This window comes from Psittacula echo, assembly GCF_963264785.1.
Source record: "Psittacula echo genome assembly, chromosome: 6".
Taxonomy (NCBI): domain Eukaryota; kingdom Metazoa; phylum Chordata; class Aves; order Psittaciformes; family Psittacidae; genus Psittacula; species Psittacula echo.
In genome coordinates, this window is record NC_137743.1 from 16,286,780 (window position 1) to 16,300,150 (window position 13,371).

At 53.3% G+C, this 13,371-nt stretch overlaps 3 protein-coding genes across 7 annotated transcripts; 1 reads left to right on the forward strand and 2 right to left on the reverse strand.

The window, feature by feature from the left end:
* Window positions 1-8: 8 nt before the first annotated feature.
* On the reverse strand, window positions 9-1,721 carry ATP6V0E2 (ATPase H+ transporting V0 subunit e2; the record flags this gene model as incomplete). 2 transcript variants are annotated; one of them, XR_013957266.1, is made up of 4 exons in its annotated part: window positions 9-770; window positions 1,019-1,166; window positions 1,382-1,429; window positions 1,504-1,721. XR_013957266.1 is itself a non-coding variant. In XM_080622081.1 (3 exons), the coding sequence occupies 3 exons, from the start codon at window positions 1,719-1,721 to the stop codon at window positions 1,073-1,075; spliced, it is 360 nt and encodes a 119-aa protein (XP_080478207.1). In that variant the 3' UTR covers window positions 9-1,072. The 2 variants fall into 2 exon arrangements, 1 of the variants encoding a protein (XP_080478207.1); XM_080622081.1 differs by having other exon boundaries at window positions 9-1,166.
* Window positions 1,722-2,017: 296 nt separating this feature from the next.
* COX15 (cytochrome c oxidase assembly homolog COX15) lies at window positions 2,018-6,551 on the reverse strand. Its single transcript, XM_080622076.1, has 8 exons — window positions 6,251-6,551; window positions 5,270-5,392; window positions 4,839-5,025; window positions 4,469-4,636; window positions 3,890-3,971; window positions 3,402-3,556; window positions 2,435-2,548; window positions 2,018-2,208 (listed from the first exon to the last, which is right to left on the reverse strand). Exons 1-8 carry the CDS (start codon window positions 6,484-6,486, stop codon window positions 2,077-2,079), a joined length of 1,197 nt encoding a protein of 398 aa, XP_080478202.1. The 5' UTR covers window positions 6,487-6,551; the 3' UTR covers window positions 2,018-2,076.
* On the forward strand, window positions 6,548-11,410 carry CUTC (cutC copper transporter; the record flags this gene model as incomplete). 4 transcript variants are annotated; one of them, XM_080622077.1, is made up of 9 exons in its annotated part: window positions 6,548-6,628; window positions 6,942-7,013; window positions 7,087-7,146; window positions 7,368-7,577; window positions 8,825-8,860; window positions 9,222-9,355; window positions 9,938-9,965; window positions 10,321-10,426; window positions 10,991-11,410. In XM_080622077.1, the coding sequence occupies exons 2-9, from the start codon at window positions 6,944-6,946 to the stop codon at window positions 11,100-11,102; spliced, it is 756 nt and encodes a 251-aa protein (XP_080478203.1). In that variant the 5' UTR covers window positions 6,548-6,628; window positions 6,942-6,943. The 4 variants fall into 4 exon arrangements, with proteins under 4 accessions (XP_080478203.1, XP_080478204.1, XP_080478205.1 ...); XM_080622078.1 differs by lacking the exon at window positions 6,548-6,628 and adding an exon at window positions 6,839-6,850; XM_080622079.1 differs by lacking the exon at window positions 6,548-6,628 and having other exon boundaries at window positions 6,859-7,013; window positions 8,828-8,860.
* Window positions 11,411-13,371: the final 1,961 nt, after the last annotated feature.

The window sequence follows — 13,371 nt, forward strand, 5'->3', positions numbered from 1 at the left end:
CAGACAAATAAATAAATACAGATAAATTATCTCATAAATAAAGGGTAACCTAAACCACAATGCCCTACTTGGTTCTTCTCAGAGCCTGGACACAGGTTGGGGTGGTGATGATATCTAGACACTACTGCAGCTCCCTCGCTGCTGAGATGGGAGGAGACACAGCACCCCTTTAATCCTCTGCAGCAGGCTCCCAAGCAAGGAAACCCCCTGCCTTGCACCCAGCACCTCCCTCATCACACTCAAGGGGGTTGACATGCTCTTCCAGGATCAGCCTTCCCTTCTCCCACTCAGAATTGAAGCAAGGACCACCCCCACCACAGGGGACTGACCAGGCAACAGAGGATACAATGGGCTCTTCCTTGCTCATGAAGAGGGGCAGCCAGTGCCTGAAATAACCAGGGATATGGCAACTAGTTGGGCAGTTCGGGCTACGAGCAGGGGTTTCCCTTGGGGGGCCAGGGCTGAGTGCATGGGAGGGAGCAGGGCGAGTACTGCAGGGACAGGATCTGCTGGCACTACACACAGATCCCTCTCAGGACACTGCTCAGTGTCAGTGACTGCAGCACTTGGCCAGCTGAGGGGATCTCTCCCTGGCAGTGTGGCTGCTCCCAGGGCTGGGCTGACTAGGCCCTCATCCCAGAGTGCTGCCTCCTGTGCTCAGGGACTGGTCCAGACTGCAGTGCTCAGGGTGTGCTGGGGCAGTGGGTCCAGCCTCTGTCCCAGGACCTCTGGGGGGTGCCTAGTACAGGAGGCTGAAACAGCAGCAAGAGCTGGGGGAGGGAGAAAAGAGAAGTTAGCACTAAACTGCATCCATGAGGGAGCTCCCACAAATCTAGAGCACCACAAGCTCAGCGGGAAGTGCTCAGCAACCCCACACAGGCACCAACTCACCACTGTCACAATGTACACAAGCCAGAATATCTCCCACCCATCAAGGGCCAGGCTGAACTCCCTCCCCAGCCAGACACTAGCAGGCAAGCGGGGACACCTCTGCCACCCCGGCCCCCTGTGCACTCACGGTGATGATTCGGGTAGGGGGGCCTCTGTTCAGGCACTGGCTCCTGGGGACTGCTCACTCCCAGAGGAAGCGCACGTACCAGATGGTCTCATTCTTCAGCTGCGGCCCAAACAGGGGGTTGGCCTGGGCCAGGATCGCGATGAGCCAGCTGCAAAGGAACCCAACCTGCTGTCAGCCCCCGTAGCACATCCCAGGATCCCGGCAGGGTGCTGCCTCAAGGGGCCGGCAGAGAGGCTGCTGCCCCGGGAGGGAGGTAGGCCGCAGGCCAGGGGCTGTCCCACTCATCGATGAGCTGGAGTCTGAGCAGCAACCACTGGGCCCGCAGAAACAGGGGGGTATAGGCGCCCGGTCCGCAGTACTTACAAAAGGTAGCAGCACACGGCGGTGGTGACCAGCATCGTGATGATCACCCTGCGGGGACACCGGCGTTAGGAGCAGGAGGCCCGGTCCTGCAACCCCCATCCCCGGTATCCCTCCTCACTCACCCGCGGTTCGGCCCCTTGGGGACGAACCAGGGGGCGGCAATGCCCACGAGCCCCCAGAAGGCGGAAAAGAGAACAAGCGGCAGCGCAAAGCTGTGCGCCGTCATGGCTGCGCCAACCGACCGACCGCCGCCGCACCGGATGCCGCTCTGCCCACAGCCGCACGCGGCGGCCAATCCGCGGGCGGAGCGCGGCGCGCTGGCGCCACTGTCACCTCCCATTGGCGGAGACGCGGAGCCGGGCGCAAGCCGGACCAAAGCCAGGGGGCGCCAAAGGAAGCCCGGTCCTACCCGCCCCGGGGGCTCGGCTCGGTGTCCCCTTCCTGGCCGCTGCCGCCGGAGCCCCCCCTATTCCGCCTCATCTCCGCTGTCTCGGAGCCCTCTGCATCCCGCCTCACCTCGCTTCGGAAAGGAGGCACCCAGCCAGACACCAGCCGCTCCGTAAAAACGCCTTTATGTTACAAAGTTCGCATTCGCAACCGACACCCCCTCCTTGCGCGCATCCTCGCATGCCTGGGGTGCAGAGTCTCTGCCGCCTCTGGGCACAGCTGTGCCGGGGGGCTCTTCCCCTGGCCGGTTACTTGGGAACCCTCCGGAGCTCGCTCATGAGCCAGAGCGCCATGCTCAGAAGTGCCAAGGAGCCCGATTGGTGTGTGGCCGCGAGAGGTGTGGGGACATACAGGAGCAGGGTGCAGATGCCCAGGCCCACCTGCCAAGAAGGGAGAAGAGGTAAGAGCATCTGTGAATGCACCATTGACACACATCCTCAGCACAAAGTACGATGTAGAAAGGCTCATGGCCACAGCCAGATTTCCCACCCTCCAATTCAGATGGTGCATGCAGTGAGGCCGCAGGTCCAGGCAGCTCCACCTCTTCTCTCCCACTCCTGGGGCCAGCACATACCCAAGCTGGGAATAACTCTATTTTGTGAGTACCTGCAAGCAAGCCACAGCCAATAAGGAAGTCACTGCTATCCTGGCCCTGCGAGGGAGCGGGATCTTCCGTGAGAAGAGGTACAGTGCTGTGACAGCCATGACAGAAGTGATTCCCTGTGGATGGGGAGAGAAACAATCACCTTTCAGGCAGAGTTCAAAGGAAATTGATGCAGTGGCCTCTGGCTGCACCTTCCATACAATCGAAGAAATTCTGTGAGCAATATGTAACTGTAGAAACATATCAGCGTCCATGACCAAATGCTGGACTCCCATGCCCACCACGTTAATGACCCTGAAATTTAACTAAAGTTAGAGAGTTCAATTTTTCTCCAAATTAATGCTTTACTTTCCAACAGCTTTTCCTCATTTCCTCATGTCTTCCTCAGGGATTATTTCTGCCCTCTTCCCATCTGTGACCTTGACAGCTAATGGTGAAAGCTTCAGTGCTCTCTTGCTGTTTAGGTCATCTCAGGTGACTCCTCTTCTATGTCACTTAATCTTTTCAACCTTAGTGATGGCCTAGCCTACAGCAGTGCTGGCAGTAGTATTTAGTATCTGGATTGCTCTAACTAGCTCTACTTTCACAAAGTGCTAATGGTATAAAGCATGTCCAGAAGAGCTGGAGGAAGCATTCAACATCAGGATTTCCAAGATTTATTTCACATAACTTTCCCAGACATTTCAGTAGCGAGGGCTACTCTGGTAGGTAGCTGGTGTCACGGAAAAGGAGACACAAAGACTATAAATTGTGCAGGAAGAAGACATCCTCAAGGAAGGAGACCGTACTGAAAACAAATAAGAGTGCTAAACTTCCTCCGTCTGCAGAAGCAAATTTGTAACACGCTCTCAGGACCTTTGGGTGTCCTGGATATCACTCAAGCTGACAGAACCACGGCCCAAAGAGGACAACTTGGCTGCAGGAGGCAACTGAGAAGCAGCACAGACATAGCAGGAAGACAGCACTTACCAAGATCCTGTGATCAAACTGTACAGTTGTAGGATTCTCAAAGATATTCTTCAGTATAGGGGAGAAGGCAAGGAGATCATCTGGGATCCAGCGCTCTCCCATTTTGGGGAAGGAATTGTACACGAGGCCAGCATCCAGCCCTGCCACAAAGGCACCTGCAATTCCAGAGCATGAAATGAGACTTCCAGAGTAGGCGAAGGTGCACTCCAAGTTGTACAGCTCTGATTCAAGAGCTCCGCTTGACCCCAATTTTCTTTTAGAAACATATACAGAGATCACACAGCAACAGGCAAGCTGGAAGGTGCCTCTCCACCTCCTCAGGAAGGACTAGTAAGGGAGGTTCTCGACTGTAGGTTCCCTGACAGCAGTGAAGTTTCCCCAGAGAACATGACAGGGTTGCTCACAGTCCTGGATAAACCAGAGGAAGACAAAAAATACAAAAGAGGGCATAAGGGAATGAGCCACAGATGGGACAATGAAAGTCTTACCTGAAAGAGCCGTAAGGAAAATGAGAGCTGTAGTGCCATGAGCATATTGTCTCAAGCGAATGAGCTGATGGGTTTCAGGTAACTGTAAAATAAATAATTAAATAAATAAAATAATCAATACAAAGCATATCCAGCACTGTTTGCAGTAGGTAAGAAAAGCCTTAATGCATATACAAGCCAAGGGGTTAGCCTGGATTTTACAGGAGGGATATAGAGACCACCACACAGCACAGCCACACTTCAGCGGTTCCTCAAAACCACAACTAATTGAGTCCAACCCTGTGCAGAAACTGAACTGGCCACTGAACAGTTACTGGCACAAGCGCCCAGCCAGACACAGCCCTGCCTGAGCCTGCACAAACTCCAAGACTAACCACTTTTGAGCGGAAAAGCACAAGACAAAGGAAGCGCTCCATAACCAAGAAGTTTACAGAAAGGGTATTTTGTCACGCAGTACTAGATCAGAGTCAGGAACAGAGACTGACAAGGAAGCACCACCACCTCTCACACCCTTCCCTCACCCTTCACGTTACTCCCCAACCCTCTGAACTGACACTATCTTGACACACCATTCTGTACCTTGTGTCGTGGGAGCAGCAAAGACAGACCTGTCCACAGGCTAGCAGAGTACAGAATCAGTGCGGAGCCAAGGTGTGCTGCCAGACGGTACTGACTGACACGAGGAACGTCGTATGAGTCTGGCTTCTCTTCCAGCCCACTCTTCACCATGTACCACCCCAGCAGCCCCTGAAAACACAGGAGAGGGGTTACAGCCAGACATGGCAGCAGCAACCACTAAGAACAGGTAAACATTAGGGGTAAAGCAACTTGTTTCCTCTGCCTTCAACCAGCTCGCAGCACTGACACCCCCCAAGCTTTCATGAACCCCTCTGTCTCAACTATGCTCAATGAGAAGATATTCACAGGAGATGCTACAGAGCGTGCTCACCTGGAAGCAGACCAGCCCACAGAGCGCAAGAACACAGCCCTTCATGGGGCGGCTGAGCCAGCCCTTTCGCCAGAAGTAAGCGGTGGGCAGGATGTAGGCCAAGCCCACAACCCGGCCCCACATGCGATGTGAATACTCCATGTACCAGATGAACTTGAACTCTGTCAGCGTCATGTCATGATTCAGGCTGTTAAAGACATGAAAACAAAGAACTGTTTCATGCGATGTAGCAGTCCTATGCTGTACCTTGCAACACGGTGTCACCTTCCTCAGAGAAAGGAAGTGACAGTGAAGGAGCCACCATCAGACAGGCTTTGTGCACCTTCCTAGTAATGTTCAAAAGCATTTTCCCTCCCACAAGAGCCCCTCGAGTGGCTCAGTCACAGGCGTGATGCTCCCAGCCCACCCTCCTTCCACTTTTGCACACTCACATTTTAAACTCTGGGAACTGCTGATACTTCTGGAACTCAGCTTCCCACTCCTGCTGTGTTCTTGGGGGTTTCATCTCTTTCACCAGATGCCAGTCAACCATAGAGAGGCCAGATTCTGTCAGCCTGGGAGAGACGCAAACAGGCACAATTCACTCCCTTTCAGTATGGAAATGTACTGAACTGAAGTGAAAACTGTTATTTGCACCAGACAACCTTTAAACTCACAGTTAGGATGGAGATCAGGGAGTCTGTGAGTGACCAGTCAGACCTAAAATTACCAAAACTGTGTAAGAGGATGTTATCCCTAGCTGGCATCAGCACAAAATGGGCAGTCTTTCTAATACATAACGGGTATGGAGCACCTCTCCTGTAAAGAAAGGCTGAGAGATGGGATTGTTCAGCCTGAGGAACAGGCTTCAGGGAGATCTTAGAGCAGCTTCCAGTGCCTAATGGGGGCCTACAAGAAATCTGGAGAGGGATTTTTAACAAGGGCACGTAGTAACAGGAAAAGGGGAATGGCTTTAAAGTGGAAGAGGGTAGATTTAGATTAGACATTAGAAAGAAGTCGTTCCCTGTGAGGGTGGTGGGACACTGGCACAGGTTGCCCAAAGAAGCTGTGGCTGCCTCATCCCTGGCAGTGTTCAAGGCTAAGTTGGACAGGGCTTTGAGCAACCTGGTCTACTGGAAGGTGTCCGTGCCAATAGCAGGAGGTTGGAACTGGATGATCTTCAAGGTCCCTTCCAACCCAAACCATTCTGCGATACAATATGACCCTTATCCCCTAGCAACCAAGGAGGAAACACCCGACAGGGGCTACCACAGGTGTGCTTTGCGGGGGGGATCCCATGCGCGGAAGAGCAGCTGCGGGCAGCTGTGACCGCTTAAGCGGGTCCCCGGTGCTGGGGACGCCCTCAGCTCCGTGCCCCTTCAAGGGCCTCAACGCGGACCCGGAGCGGGCGGGACGGGGGGCGAGGCGCTCACCTGGTGACACCGCCCAGCACCACGGCACCGGCCACGGCGCCGCTGCAGGCCAGGAGCCACCTCCCCACGGCGGGCGGGGCGGCGGGCGGCGGTGCCTGCTGCAGGAGCCGCCGCTGGAGGCCCCGCTGCGGGGGAAAGCGGCCGGGGGCCGGAGTTGGGCCCAGCACGTGCCCGGCGCCGCCGCCCCGCGCCAGCAGCGCGAGCCGGACACCGCCGCCGCACGCAGCACGCAGCATCCCCTGCGCGCACGCCGGAAGTGTCGCGCGCACGCCGGAAGACGGGGCGAGAGCCGCTTCCGGACACACCCGGGCGTCACCATGACAATCCCCGGCACGTGACCGAGAGCCAAGCAGCGACCCCCGCGCGCCGCCAGCGCAGGTGAGCGCGCGTGCGAGGCGGGGGCGGGGCCCGCGCGGAGGCGGGGCCGAAGCGTCGGGGGGGAGGAGGGGGCGGGGCCTGTGCCGCAGCGCGCCAACTTGGCGCGCCGGCTCCAGCCACCCCCCCCGCGCCCGCCTCCGCCAGCTCGCGCCCGCCTCCGCGCCCGCGGGCGGCACGGGCCAGGGACGCCAGGGGGCGGAGGCCGGAAGTGGGAGCGAGGAGGTGGGGCTTGCGGCGGAAGTGGGCCGGTGGCGATGCGGAGCGGGTCGGCCGCCATGGGCCGGGCCGGGCTGACGGCGCCGATCTTGCCCAGGTATGGACGATGGCTTCCTCATGGAGGTGTGCGTGGACTCGGTGGAGTCCGCTGTCAACGCGGAGCGCGGAGGTAAGGCCCGGAGAACCCGGGAGAGAAGGCGGCGGTAGCGCGGTGGGCCTGCTTCTGACGTGCTTCTCCCCAGGTGCCGGCAGGATCGAGCTGTGTGCGGGCCTCGTGGAAGGAGGAACAACCCCGAGCGTGGGTGAGTCTCGCCCCCGCCCTGCGGTGGGGTCCTCTCCCTTGGGGGTCCCGGTGCCAAGTGCGGCCTCCGGAGCTCCCCTTTTTCTCTCCCCTTCCTTTTTCCCACCTTCCACTCATCTCCCTTCTCGCCGACTTGCCTTTCTTGGTTCCCCTCTTCCCCCCCCGTCCCCGTGACTGGAGCCTTTGTGGCTGGGTGCCGAGCCGTCTCTTGCCCGCCCGCAGGGCTGCTGCAGGTGGTGAAGCAGTGCGTGCGGGTCCCGGTGTTCGTGATGATCCGACCTCGCGGCGGCGATTTCCTCTACTCGGACCGGGAGGTGGAAGTGATGAAAGCCGATATTCGCCTTGCCAAGCTGCACGGTGCTGATGGGCTGGTGTTTGGAGCCCTCACTGAGGATGGGCGCATCGATACGGAGCTGTGCACAGCGTTGCTGGGTAAGAGGGTGTCTAGTCACAAATGCTGTGCTGAGCTCCACGCGGTATCTGCGCTGGGGCTGGGGTTGGAAGTTCAGTGCTGCTCTGTCTTGGTGATGTAGAAAGAGCTGTGCAGGGTGCTTTGGTCTGCTCGGCTTGTCTGTGGTCTTGCCGTTTCTGTCTGCCTTCTCCGGTCCCATGTATGGTCGTATGTGTGAAATGCTAAATAGCTTTTTTTTCTTTGTAAGAAGCTTTGTAGACCAAAGGCCACTTCCACAGGCAGCTCATACAGAAAGAGGGAGGCTTAGGTGAGCTGCTCTGACGGCATCAGGATAGTAAACTGTTGGATTCTCTCTCTTTTTCATTTTCTTTGCCATTTTTTCTATTTTGTTCGTCATCCCTGCTACAGGTGTCTAGAATATGGCTTTCCTGGACTTTGGCCTTGTGGGTGACTGGCAACTCATGTTCATTCTTTCTTCTGACATACCCTGTGAGAAAATGCATGACATAGGTGGAAATGTGTAAAAGGCTATTGGAGCTGCAGTGGGAAGATGTTAGTCCAGACCCCTGATGTGTAGAGAGAAAGTTTGCTTCCACATCTTATCTGTGAGCTACAGCCAAAGCTAAAGAGAGATGAGCCTTTTTCTGGTGATGTGGTGCTGAGGTTCTTGTGTGAAGGTGAATGTGCTGTAGGGAGTGCAGAAAAGGGGGAGGGTTTTGCCGGGATTTGCCTCTCCTAGAGCAATGAGATGCTCTGCTGGAAGCAGTGTTTTTAGGGAAGCAGACAGTTAGGTTTCTTTTCATAAAAATAAATAAGCTTTGCACAGTGAATAGAGCCCTGCAGGTGAGGTTTGCTGTGGTCTGAGAGCAGAAGTTGCAGGTAGTGAAAGAAATAATAAAAATCAGCTGTACTGCTTTGAAAGACTGCTGATCTCATCCCTTCCACAGGTAGATGATAAAACTTCTCTGCTTCTTTCCTGCAGAGAAAGACATCTCTGGTGGGGATGAGGGTTCTGCATGGTCCAGATGAGATGTGAGATTTTGGTGTTACTCCTAAAAACAAAGGTTTGTTGCTTTGTCAAAAGGGCAGAAGAACTCTCCACCAAAGAGCAGCAGCTGCATTGTACCTAGCAAGTACTGGGATTCTTCTGAGATCCCCAGCAATGGCTTGAGAAGCATCTACGCTGTTCCACCTCATGTGCTTTTCTGCTTCTAGCACAAGGGACATTCTGTACCACCCTGACTGATCGTATGTCTTCTTATTGCAGCAGTGTGCCGTCCCCTGCCGGTCACATTTCACCGAGGTGAGTGGGACCAGCCTCTGCCCTGCTGCCAAGGAAAGGTGGGGTTGGGAGGGAGCTGGAGCTGAGCTTAAATGCTCTTTGGCAGGGGGAAAGCTGTGCAAGAGCAGGCTGTGGCTGTGCTGATCCTCCAGGAGATGAAATGTCCAGGGTGTCCAGGCTTGGGGGGCTGTGTTGCTATCCTGTGTGGAGAGCGGGTGCTCGAGGGGGGGGCCCTACCATTGCTGCGAAGGGGACGTTATAGTCAGGAGCTGTGGCTCCCTGCGGGGCAGTCACTGTGAGAAGGACCCGTCCTGTTGTCTCCGGAGCTGGCTAAGAGCATGAGGAGCTAAGTGATTTCTGAGCTGTTGTGTTGGTCCTTCAGCCTTTGACATGGTGCATGACCCCCTGGTGGCACTGGAGACCCTCATTTCTCTGGGCTTTGAGCGGGTGCTGACAAGTGGCTGCGACAGCTCAGCGTTGGAAGGATTGTCCTTAATCAAGAGGCTTGCAGAACAGGTAAGTGTTACCTATGCTCCCCTGGGTTACTGTGTCTGCCTTCTGGGCATTTCTTGGAGCCAGCTCCTTTGTGGTAACTCTCATTTTTGCAAGGGAACTTCTGTCAAGGAGCGCTTGGCCTAAATCAGTTTTCCCAAGTCCATGTGGGCTGGACCCCTAAGCCTTCACAGCAGAGACTGGTTGGGTTATTCTTGCTCACAGACTGGGAGGAGGATGGTAGGAGTTGGCTTCAGCAGCTGCTGGGATTAGCCTGTGCAAACAGCAAAGTGAGGTCCTTGCTGGGGGTCTCATAGTTTCTGTTAGGAAAATGGTATGGATGTACCTGAGAAATAGCCAGGTGAGATACAGAGGTAGGAGGAAATGGTGACAAGTTGTCTTAGCTGTAACTGCGTATTATTCTTCACTATTCTTTGTAAAACGTTAATAGTAAAAAATAGATGAGTGAGAGTACATTAGTTGTAAGCTGTGGTAGCATCCATGAGCTTATGGAAGATGCTGTATGTAAGGTCTCTTTGCTGCCCCACAGATGCAGATGTGGATGTGGTGCTGAGCAGTATCACTAAGATGTTATTCTTTTTCCAGGCGAAGGGAAGAATTGTTGTGGTGCCAGGTAATGCCTTTTTTTTACCGTCATCTGTAACAGGTCCTGTAGACCTTAAGCCCCTGCTTCCTAGTCTTTTGCCCTGGGATGCGCTGCGTGAGTGAAAGCCACGCAGCCAGCTGGGGATGGCAGAGCCCTGCAGCTGCTGCTCCGGAGGATTTGGGGACAGATCTAGATCTGTGGGAGAGCATGAACCAAGGCTTCTCCCATCACTTTTCACTGCCTGGGTCTCCACTGTCCCAAAGGCTGTCTTTTCCCTTTGGTGTAGGTGGTTTTTGTCCTTTAAGGGGTAGGTCCCAGGGTGATGTTAGGTCTGGGGCAGTGCCATCTGTGCTGTGTGTGACATCGCGATTCTTCCCACCAGGGGGTGGCATCACAGAGCGCAACCTGCAGAGGATTCTGGAAGGCTCCGCTGCTTCTGAGTTCCACTGCTCAGCTCGCTCAGCCCGCGACTCGGGGATGAAGTTCAGGTAACTGATTATTTAGTTCTGTTTGCTAGTAAAACCTGTACAGGGGAAAAGCTGGATTAGTGGGAACGTGAGTTTGTAGAACAGGCATAAATTTCAGCCAGCTTCTTGGGAGCTAATTGCGCTGTTGTGATTGGGATCGTGATGCATGGCTTGGTATTCTGCAGTGTGTGAATCCAGCAGTGCTCCTTATCTGGACATGAGTTCTGTGCAGACCTGGTCCCTTAGGGCGTTTCTTCTGCTACTGCTACCCTAGGATTTGTGAGTGTGCTTGTACGGCACTCAGGAAGGCAGGTTCTGGTGTAGTTGCCTTAAACCTTTAACACAAGCATGTAGGATTTGGGAGGCTGGTGTGGAATGGCTTACATTTGTCCACAGGTCTGCACTGGGTTTCTGTTAATGCTGTTTCTTGCCTTTGGATTAGTCTTTTTTTCTGTTACTGTCTCATCTTTGGTTTAGGTTGTACCAGCAGCTTTGGTCACTGCTGAGACTAGGGGAGATTGTGGGTTCTTAGTGTCTTACTTGACTGTACAAGCTACAGATAGTAACCAGTGGTTTTCCTGACAGGAATCCGAATGTTGCCATGGGAGCATCCTTTTCTGCCCCTGAGTACTCCATAAAGGTGGCTGATGTTGCCAAAGTGAGGACTCTGAACGCAATTGCAAAGAACATTCTGTAGTGGAAGGCACCGTGCTGGGACAAGAGCGCTGGGGCTCCAGGGTCTTCCCTGCCACATGGACAGATGGGTACTGCTTCTGTCCTCAAGCTGCAGAGGATGCAAACTAGGTGATGGAGCCTGACATCTCCTCCCTTGGCTTCTCCTGAATGACTAGTCCCTGGCCTGGAAACTTATGTTGGCCATTTTACATAAAAGGACTCATTTCCAGATGTTGCAGCAACAAGGTGTTGGGCTTTATCTGGGAGGAAGGAAGCTGAACAAGTAGGGGGACTGAATTGTGTAGCACTGCATGTGATTGTCAAATAAACACTGCAGCTGCCCCCCTCTTTCTGTGCTTTTTGATTTATTTGTGTTTTACAAGTGTGACTGTGATCTGTGTTACGTAGCCTGAATTAATCAGGCATCTGCTGCACCAGAATACAATCATATCCAGAATGCCAGGGAGGAAAACAGCTACAACTGGAAAAAAAAGCCTGCTCTGGTCAGCCAGTAAGATAGCTGGGGGTTAGCAACACAGCAGCTGCTAGAGAGAAGCACATTGATATGTAAAGGTGATGAACATATGAAAATCTAATGGGAAGGAGCTTCTACCTGTCTTGACTGATACAGTGAAGGGCTTCAGTTGTGAGTGCTTGAGGTGGGGTGGGCATATGATGGAATATCTTGGGAAGATAAGGTGCTTTTACTAGGGGAGTTTCCAGGTCCTTTTCCCAGCATGAAGCACTAACTGCTTGTTCTCCACATTGTGGTCAGGGGAATGTGGCTGTTTGGTTATTGCTGCCTACATGGAAGCCTTAGTTTACCCTTCAAAATACCCACCGAACGATCTGAGCAGCATCAAAGTTACCCATTAAAAAAGCTGAGACCCAGAGGGAAAGCACTTCTATTGCTGCCTGCTCTTCTACAAATGACACAAAAGCTGAAGAGAATCCCCCTGACAGCAGAGATAGCAGACCTTCTTGAGAAGCAAAAACCAGTTTCAGATGTCTGCTCATCTTGGCAATAGCATACAGCCTGTGAGGATGTACAGGAAAATGTAATATTTGACAAGGTGGCAGCACCTTTTGTCACCTTAAACAGAATCAGGTCATTGAATACTTACAACCAAGGTGTATCTGCAGCTCAGGTGGCCTTCACCCTTTCACATGGATCCATCAGAGGTATTGGTGTCACTTCAAGACACATCTTGGGAATGTACATACTAGTTCTCAACACAGGAGCTGGGGAGGGAATGTGCATCAGCTCAGTGCTGATGTCAGAGCCTGCTTCGGCACTGATAGATGTGCAGGCAATAGGAAGGATCCAAAGTCAGAAGAAGAAATGATTCAATTTGTGGTTGTGGTGAAGAGTAGTTCAGAATACGTGATTTAAGAGTTCATGGCTTATGTTGTAAGATTTCATGAGTCACGGTGAAGATTAGGATACCAGTAGCTGAATTAACGTGAGTGTTCTGCTGACACAGCCCCCCAGCAGTACAAACACAGGTTTTTTTCTTTCCTTTTGTCTACATTTATAGAAAAAGGGAAACAAAAAAGGCTTGGGGTTAGACATGTGGTTACAGCAGAACCAAGCAGAGAAACAAACCCTTCAGAGACAGCAATAAGCAGTGAGGGCTGGACTAACTTGTCAGTTGCCTTTCAGAAGCCTTTGTCCTGGCCCAGATCCTGTGTGAGACAGTTCTGAAGCAATGCCTGATTTTGAAAACCTAATTTATAAGATGGTGGACAGCAGATGAGTAAAGGCAGGAGAGCACAGGGAAATGGTGTGGTATTGTTGGCTAAAGAGCTCTTTCCACTCAGATTAGCTTGGTCTCAGTGAATATTTTCTGAGTACTGTAGTGAAGGAAGTTTTATGGAAGGAGATGGAGGACAGTGAGGTGGATTTGTGAGTTTTTAGGAGCATGTCCCAGGTACGAGGGTAGAGGAAGGGAAGAAGTGCTTGCTTTGAATGTTAAAAGATGGTTGGCATCCAGTGCTGAGCAAAGCGCTTCTGCTGTGAATGAGAGACTGAAGGCAGGGTGAGGATGGGCTGTGACTTACTGAAAACGCGACAAGTGATGGGGCTGAACATTAAATAGGAAGGTGTCACGAGCAAGTGGCAGCAGTGCTCCAGGTGGGTATGAGCAAGGCCACAGGACATCTATGCCAGCAGAAAGAAGAGTCCCATCAGCACTCTGAAGAAGGGCTGAGGAAGTGACCGCTTCATTCACTGCTTATCTGTTGCTGCTTTCCTCAGCAGTGTATTGATTCTGGCCTGAAGGACCCAGCAT

Coding starts and splice junctions, on each gene's coding strand:
- COX15 (XM_080622076.1), bottom strand. CDS start 6,486: ATGCTGCGTGCTGCGTGCGGCGGCGGTGTCCGGCTCGCGCTGCTGGCG. Junction 3,557..3,889: donor TTTCCTTACGGCTCTTTCAG/GTAAGACTTTCA, acceptor CTGGAATTGCAG/GTGCCTTTGTGGCAGGGCTG. Junction 2,209..2,434: donor TGGCTGTGGCTTGCTTGCAG/GTACTCACAAAA, acceptor CCTTCTTGGCAG/GTGGGCCTGGGCATCTGCAC.